General features: G+C 48.6%; 1 protein-coding gene across 1 annotated transcript; it reads left to right on the plus strand.

The window, feature by feature from the left end:
• Positions 1-6,079: 6,079 nt before the first annotated feature.
• Positions 6,080-7,665, plus strand: gng13b (guanine nucleotide binding protein (G protein), gamma 13b; the record flags this gene model as incomplete). Its single annotated transcript, XM_084438318.1, has 2 exons — positions 6,080-6,177; positions 7,560-7,665. 2 exons carry the CDS (start codon positions 6,080-6,082, stop codon positions 7,663-7,665), a joined length of 204 nt encoding a protein of 67 aa, XP_084294444.1.
• Positions 7,666-9,424: the final 1,759 nt, after the last annotated feature.

Here is a 9,424-nt window from a genome sequence, read left to right on the forward strand (position 1 = left end):
TGTGTGTGTGTGTGTGTGTGTGTGTGTGTGTGTGTGTGTGTGTGTGTGTGTGTATGCTTGTGTGTGTGTGTGTGTGTATGCTTGTGTGTGTGTGTGTGTGTGTGACTCCTCCAGCCAGCAGACTCTTTTATGGAGCATCATTAATCTGATGGAGGATGTCTAATCCCAGTGGGATTACACACACAGACACACAGACACACACACACACACACACACACACTGTCCGGCCATAATCTAATCCAGACCCACGTCACCAGCTCTGATCACCCATCAAATATGTCACACCACAAATTACAGCAGATTATTGGAGACTATATGGACATCAGACCGGCAGGACCCCAGAGATGAGACGTCAGCTAAAGCCCCGGGTTCCACTGAGTGACGCTTTGAGGCTCCAGTAAGTGCAACGCTGCGCACATTGGAGATGATCATACATCGTTTGTGCGGGTAGTCAGTCGTTTCACACCTCACCAGGTGGGTCTGCTGGTCCCCGGGCCCCTGAGGGCCCCCTCTGTCTGCCCCTCACACAGATTCCCTCAGCCGGAAATGAGTCCTGATCCAGGGGGATCGCAACGAGCGACGGGGCCACAATCTCAACGGGTGACCCCACAGAGAAGAGCCCGACCCAAAGAAAGAGGTTGTAAGTAGCCCCCCCCCCCCCATTCCTGACTCCTCCTTCTATGCTGGTCACACCTCCTAATGGTGCCTGTGAGGTGTGAGGGGTATCAGGGGAGCCTGGGGTGAGGAGAGGGGAGCGATGGAGGGTGAGACGGATAGATGACAGAATTATTAGCTGGCCACACTTTCCCCTCCTCTCCGCCCCCTCCTCTCCACTCCTCTGCTCTCCTCTCCACTCCTAGTGGAGTTGGTCGCTCCTGCTGCAAATGAGGCACGGTGTTTGTCTGCGAACTGGATTGTAAAGTTCAGTATAATAATGAAAACATATCCTACAAACTGGGCCGCAATGATGCTAGCAAACACGTGTGCACTCACACACACACGCACACACACACACACACACTACACGCACACACGCACACACACACCACACACACAACATCCATAAATGGGCACTTACTTATAGTAATAATCATGATATTTTATTTTTTGTATGTTATTCATTGTACATTTATAGTATGTTGGATCCTGGTTTCATTTGGACCCTGAGTCTGCAATAGTTGAATTGAACTGAATATGATTAACTTCCATTGTTTGTTTGCTTCTAGTTAAGCACACGTATGTATATGTATGTAGCTACTCTGGATATTTAGGCCTAGTCCTTTCATCCACATTTGCATGTTTGAAAAGTAACATAAACCATGTTTCTTTGGCCATGAATCTGCTACTGCTGGAATAGAGAGCAGGAGTGGCCATATTAGGGCAGAAATCCAGAGTCTTGCAATGGGGGCAAGAATGGAGCTTTCACACACACACACACACACACACACACACACACACACACACACACACACACATATATACAGAGAGAGAGAGAGAGAGACGGGTGGGGGGGGGGTGTTAGAAGAAAGAGGTTTTGGCATATGCGCATCCCCCTCCCACCGACCAAACAATCAACACGACAGAAACAGAGAGTTTATCGCTTCCCTCTACTGGCTCACTGCGCTCTCCTCGCCAATGCATCCTTGGGGACTGATACACACGCACACGCTCATCACACACGCTCACACACAGCCCGGCGCGGCAGCAGTGAATGAACAGCGCGCATTATCCCCGTCGCAACAGTAACTTGCCCGGCACCACCACTCGGCCTCTGCAGCGCTTGCCAACCCCCAGCTCTCTACTAACTCGTGAGGAAGAGAAGACTGGTCAACCACAGTCGTCATCGGCTACTTTAGAGACTGCGGTTTTCTACTGTTTTCTCTGGGAGGATTGAACCAGGAGTGCGCAGAGACAGAAAGTCGTGGACATTCACGCTAGGCTACATTAGGAATTGAGATACCCTGTCTGTTTGTCCTTCTAGCCTTTAACGGGACCGAAAGAGCAACAGCCGACACCGGAAAATCAGTGAGGTAAGATCATTTATGATGGCACTATTATTTGACAGGGTCTAGTGCATTATTTCTTACACGATAAAGGATGTATACAAACAGATTTACTCTTGAATATGCTGCTCTTTCAATGACACATGATGCCCTACATCGACATTGAACGGTTTGGGTGGAAATTGCTACTTTGAGTTTCCATTCCCGCCTCCATCCTCCTCAACGCCGGTGTAGCCCAATATAACATTACATAAAACTTACGGTTTCTTCGCGTTCCGCGCATCCCCTCGCCTCACCCGACCCCGATTAGCGATGGATGGGGCTTCTATACACTTTGGAATGCGGCTCTACATGTTCCCTGCAGTTTGTATAGACAGACACTCACTCACTCGCATTTCTTTTACCCCACCAGAAAGGATTATTGACTATTATTGATTCTACAACGTTTGTACGCCAGACGCCCTTGCGTTATCAGTAGGAAACATCGCGTTCTAGCATGATAGCAAACGTATTATGCGTCTGAAATGATTGAGAGGTTGAAACTTGATCAACACTGCCGCTTTGATTTTCATGACCACACATTGCTTAAACCAGACAGCATATCTGTCCTATATTTAGGCTGAAGGAGTAGAATTATTTCCTCCTACCCCCCCCCCCACCCCTTCTCTCCTCCTCTCCTCCTCCTCCTCCTGTCTGGTCACCTGTTTGCAGTGAGTTCAGTGTTCCAGAGCAGGCCTGAGCTGCAGGCACTAACATACAACACATTTAACAGTGTTAGCGACACATCGATGCCACCTGCTCCTCTGACACCAGGAACAACAAGATCTGTCTGTGAGCAGGAGCTAGCAGAGCTCTGTCATTTATCAGACACAGACTCATCCAGCGACATCAGATACAGAGGCAGAAGTTTTTTAGGCGAGCCTACTGCAAGTTTTGTGAAATAGTCTATGGTTCTGTACAATTAACGTTGTAATGTTTTCAGAGTGGGATTTTTGTACTAATCACCCTCTGTAGAATACTCAAACAAAGTTGCACATCCACTGATAAACACACACACACACACACATACCTACATTAGTCCATCAGGTCATATTGGAGACAGACACAGGGATCTTAATCTCCTCCTCGATGCTGCTGACCCAAATCACCATTCGACCTACATCCCTAAAACAGCCCAAACCACCCTAAACCGACACAGCACACACACACACACACACACACACACACACACACACACACACACACACACACACACACACACACACACACACACACACACACACACACACACATATATTTTTCATGGGTCGCCGGTGGAAATTGTTCCCTGCATTTCCCCCATCCAAGCTGTCCTCCTCCAGGGGCAGCCAGGAGCAGTGGGCAGTCATCGTTCATGGCGCCCGGGGACCAAGTCCTCAGTTCAGATCCTGGTCAGGGACCAGACTGAAGAGCATCTGTTCTTCTGCATGTTTTTCATATTGGGTTCTTTGGAAGGAAACTCTTGCGAACACGGGGAGAACATGCAAATTCTGCACAGAAAGGCCTGGGAGACCTTCTTGCTGTGAGGCAACAGTGCTAAGTACTATGGCACCGTGCCACACTTGAGCGATTTTGGGGTTCAGTGTCACTTCGGCACACTCCGGAAGCTGGAATCGAACCGGGGACCTTGCGATCCCTGGTCAGCCACTCTACCTTCCCAGCTGCTACGTGCTGCCCCCACTACCCTACATCCAATCCTAAACTAGCATACATCAACCATAAACCACCCACCATCCAACCTTAAACTAGCATACATCCAGCCATAAACCACCCAACATCCAACCATAAACCATAGGGATGCACCGATTGCAAAATTCTGGGCCGATGCCGATGTTTAAAAAACAATCCGACCGATGGCCGATGTTTATTTTATTTAATTTTTATTCCCCCTTTTGTGCCAGGGAAACAAAGAAATGAAGTGTTTGGTTCCAAAACGCCGATTTTTATTTCACTTTAATTTGAAAGCAAACTACACGTGCGTTTACGGCGTTACGTCACGGATCTTCTCTGAATCTGCAGCTGCAGGATACGTTTGCAACAAAAAAGCCGGAATTATTGCGACATACAGTAACATGGGCCACTACCATCGGTGAATGTCATTTTATTTGCAGATGGGCCGATGGCAGTCAACAAGGCTAATAATCCCTAATAAACCACCCTACATTCAACCATAAATTACAGTAGTCTACATCCAATCATAAACCACCCTACATCCAACCATAAATTACAGTAGTCTACATCCAATCATAAACCACCCTACATCCAACCATAAACCACTCTACACATTGGACTATCACTACACAGGAGTGGGCTGCTAGCAACTGCAGCCTAGCTACATGAACACATACATACAGAGAGAGAGAGAGAGAGAGAGGAAGAGAGAGGGAGAGAGAGAGAGAGGGAGAGAGAGAGAGATGGCTAATGTGCCAAGTAATGCCCTAGAGGAAGAGAGAGATACTGGAGAAGGAACCAAAAGGTAAAGATATGGTATGGAGGAGAGGGGGAGGGGGTGATGGAGAGAGTGAGAGAAAGAGAGTGGTGCAGAAAGAGAGATAAGTCAGAGGACGGAGAGTGACAGACGAATGGGGTGAACAGAGAGAGGGGAGACAGGGTGACAGAAAGAGTGGAGCGGAGAGAGACCAGAGGCCAGTAAAAGAAAGAAAGAGGGATATGAAGAGTATCAGGAGGAGGAATGAGGAGAAAGAGAGATGGAGAACTGGAGAGAGAGCTGCAGGAGGAGGACGAGTAAGAGTCTAGACAAAGAGATGTAGAGAGAGAGAAAGAGAGGAAAGCCTCAGGAGAATACTCGCAATGAAACCTGAGCTCCAGCAGCACTCCACAACTGACTGCCAGTACACACACGCACGCACGCATGAGCACGCACACACACATGCACACACACACACACGCGCCACTGCAACGTCCTCACAACGCTCTCATGTCCTTCTAACACTGGTTACATTCTCAAAACATCATAGATGCTTCCTCTGAACTGGTGCAACACTTACAACATCCCTCTCATAACAATGCACGTACACTCCTTTTTCCAGCGTCTCAGAGAGACGTTTCAGTGTAGACAAACTTTCCACTTCATTCCAGACGAGAAGAAAAGCATTCATCTGGCCTCTCTGTAACTCTCTGATGATCTGACAATGGTATCTGGCAGACGGCCTACATACACACACACGCACACACACACACACGCACGCGCGCACACACATACACACACACACACACACATACACACACACACATACACACACACAATCACACTCTCATACACACACACGCACACACAAACACACACACACACACACCCACGCACGCACGCACACACACACACACACACACACACACACACACACACACAAATACACACACACAATCACACTCTCTCATACACACACACAAACACACACCCAACACACACACGCATGCATGCATGCATGCATTCATATGCAAAAACACTTCCATGTACATGCGAGAGGAGAGGGCGAGAGAGGGCGAGAGACATGGATGACGGATAGCAGGAAATGGAGAGGAGGGATGTTGTAGAGTGGAGAGGAGGGTGTTGGAGAAAGACTGGAAAAGCTGAGAGAAAAACAGAAAACAGGGTGGTGGTGGATGGAGAGAGGTAAAAGTTATTTAAATAGCCTCTTGTCTCTAGTAAAGAGGCCCAAATAAGATCATTTAAGACTACATTTTCTACCTCAAGCTGATTCTGTCTCTCCCCCCTCCCTCCCTCCCTCCCTCTCTCTTTCTCTCTCTTTGTCTCTCTCCCATCTCAACCTTAGGTATAGTCTCTGTAATAGGAAATTCAGAACAGTCCATTCCTTAGGGAGCGTTTATCTCATTAATTAAGAATACAAACCCTCAAAAGCCCTTCTGGCCTTCCGTACCGTCTTGTTTTTTTTTCACACAATATGATACCTTTTCACAGAACACTTTCCCACTACATCTCCTCGGCCCCCCGGTAAAATAGTGTCCTTCTCTCCCCCAGTTGTAGAGTGTGACCCCCTCCACACCAGTTTGCAGCCATGGACGAGATGGACCTGCCCCAGATGAAGAAGGAGGTGGAGAGCCTGAAGTATCAGCTGGCCTTCAAGAGAGAGAAGTCCTCTAAAACAGTGACTGAGTGAGTAACTCCTCGCAGCTGTATTGGTTAGGGCTGGGTTTAAAAAATCGATTCATTGATTCTGAATCAAATTATTCTGATGCTGGAGCTGCTGCCTCCGCGACCCGACCCCGGATAAGCGGATGAAGATGGATGGATGATTCAGAATCGATTCATGAATCCCAAAATCGATCTTTTATTTAATGAATAAATTAAGGAATGAATAGTTCATTAATTCATTCAATGATTCATTCATTCATTCATTTTTGGAAATCAGTATCGATACCCAGCCCTAGTATTGATGTGTTGCATAACCTGGCAGTCATGTAATTAAGGTTACAGCAAAAAAGGTTTTAGTAACACTAACCGAATCGATATCGAATCGAATCGAATTGAATCGTGATAATCGATTTTGAACCTTGTGAAGCGGAATCGAATTGATTCTTGAAATTCGACTCGATACCCAGCCCTAGTATTGGTACTGACACTGAACTGACCTCAGCTTGACCGCCGGAACCTTCAAGTGACGGTCGCTGAGCCCCTCGTTGTCATATTTTGCTGCGATACCCAACCCTTACTCAGCCGTCATACCCTGCACTCAACAATGTGTTCCTCTAACACCAAAACTACTATCCAACTCATATATTCAACTTATTATGCACATGAAGCCCCAGATGCACTATGTACCTTTACCGGTTGTGAGGTCCAGTGTTCGGACAGTGTTAGAGACAGCGTTAGGCGAGGTCCAGATTGCTGGTATTCCCTGTCCAATCAGAGTAATTATAACTGCTGCAGGGACCTCCTGTCTGTAATGAGGTGGTACACCCCGGGCCTCCCTCTGGCCACCTCAGGACGCAACCTCCCAGAGAGACGGGGAGAGCCTGTGTGTGTGTGTGAGTGTGTGTGTGTGTGTGAGAGAGAGAGAGAGAGAGAGAGAGAAATGAAGGAACAAGAGAGACTGTTCTGTCTGTGTGTGTGTGTGTGTGTGTGTGTGTGTGTGTGTGTGTGTGTGTGTGTGTGTGTGTGTGTGTGTGTGTGGGTGCGTGCGTGTGTGTGTGTGCGTGCGCGTGTGTGTGTGTGTGGGATACTGGCCCCGGACCCATCTCCGTGCCTTTTCAGTGGCCTCTGGGGACAAAGTGACAGATGTAGGCAGGGCTGAACATGTGGCAGAGCCACCCCAGGCCCTCTCAGTGGCCCCGGCGCCTCCGACAGGAGCACAGACAGACGGAGGACGCTCGTGTGCCATTGCTGGCTGCTAGCTGATAGCTACGGGATCGTTAGTGATGTGTTTATCCTTGTACTCGACAATCACAAGAGCCCTCACAGCACCGCCCAAGTCCCTGAGTCTCTCCCCACCACTGAGTCTCTCTCTCTCTCTCTCTCTCTCTCTCTCTGTGTTCCAGCCTGGTGAAGTGGATCGAGGACGGTGTACCCGAGGACCCCTTCCTGAACCCGGAGCTGATGAAGAACAATCCCTGGGTGGAGAAAGGGAAATGCGTTCTGCTCTAGACGGCCGCACCCTCCTGCCGTGACCCCTGACCCCCTGACCCCCTGACCCCCTCCACTTGCAAGGGCATGGCAGGACAGCGCCCCCCCCCCCCTCCCCCCTCCATCTCACCATGAATGTACAAGAGCTGACACGTCGACCACACACACACACACACATACTGCATTGCTGTATGTAGGCACCGTGCTATATGGTACATAAGCGCTGGTCCCCCTGACAGATTCACTCTGCAAGTTTCTGCCACGGCGACACGTCACGGATATGATACTGTACATGTTTCTATATAGATATGACCTATGACCTATTTATGCAGCTGCCAGTCACGTGCTTTCTCTGTGTTGCATTACCCCGGAGTCTACGTTGTGCTTGTAGCTGCAGCCTAGCGGCTTTTGATGGTACGTTTTAGTAGCTAGTGTGGAATTCTCACTGCCAGTCAGTTAGTCAGTCAGTCAGTCAGTCTGTCTGTCTATCTGTCTGTCTGTCTGTCTGTCTGTCTGTCTGTCTGTCTGTCTGTCTGTCTGTCTGTCTGTCTGTCTGTCTGTCTGTCTGTCTGTCTCTGTGTGGGACATGGAGGGACACAGGGTGGGGGGTGGCAGGGCCCAAAACACACCAGAGTCACGAAACATCAGAACTCTCCCGGGCCCGGAACCCCCGTCAGAAGACGGTAAACCAGACGGACTCGGTCCCATCTGACCCAGAGCCAGACCCCCTCATCTGGAGAGCAGAGGCGGGAAGAAGTGGGAAGAAGGGACACAGCTTCTGACCGTCTGACAAGGTCAACCGAGCAGCACCGTGGTCATCGCGCCGACATGACATCTCGGAACAGTTACACCGCATGTAACAGCAGTGTGACTGAATTCAGTCGATTGTATTTACGTACAGCATTATGTTGTGAAGCCATGTAATGGCCGGTCGTTTTGCATGGCTGTGGCTGAGATACTGTACAGGCTGTCTGTTTGCTTGTCAGACTGCCGCGCTGAGACTTGGTCTGGGCGTACAACCTCCCTGCCTCATGCAGCAACACACACACACTTCAAACACCTACCCCCCTCCCACACACACACACACTTCAAACCCCTAACCCCCCTCCCACACACACACACACGTCTCACACATGTACAAACCCCTTTTAACTTATTAAATTATTGATCATCCTTTATTTATTTATTTATTTATTGACGACTCCTCCCACGTCTCTTCGGACGGCCATGTTGTTTTCTTTCTCTGCACTTCCTCCTCCTCCTCCACACCAGAAAGAGAGAAAAAAAACGAAAAAAAACTTACCTTGCCAGTTCACCATCTAATACTGCCTTGTACACAGTTTCCTTAAAACCAGAATGTAAATGTGTGGCATGAGATAAGACCATCACCAGTGATCACTGCTCTGACCTATTTGTGTGTGTGCGTGTGTGTGTGTGTTGTGTATGTCCGTGTGCGTGTATGTGTGTGTGTGTGTGTTTGAGTAGAGGTTACACAGATACAGGATCAGCTCACCCTACCCCTATAGTCTTGTCCTGAACCTTTAAGGGAGGGGAGTGTTATCCTGACCCCAGGACTCTGGGTGAAAGGTCACACACACACACACACACGGGCAGGGGTCAGGGGTGAGATCAGCAGCACACTGTCTTCTGAGGAGGTGTGTGGCGAGAGGCAAGGATATTTATAGCAACTTTACTAGTCTGCTTTGTTTTTATATATAACTGTTACAGTACATATGTATGTTATTAAAAAAAACTTCTCTAACTATCTAGCAATGTATTC

The sequence above is a fragment of the Borostomias antarcticus genome (assembly GCF_949987555.1).
Source record: "Borostomias antarcticus genome assembly, chromosome: 5".
In the NCBI taxonomy this organism is placed as follows: Eukaryota; Metazoa; Chordata; class Actinopteri; order Stomiiformes; family Stomiidae; genus Borostomias; species Borostomias antarcticus.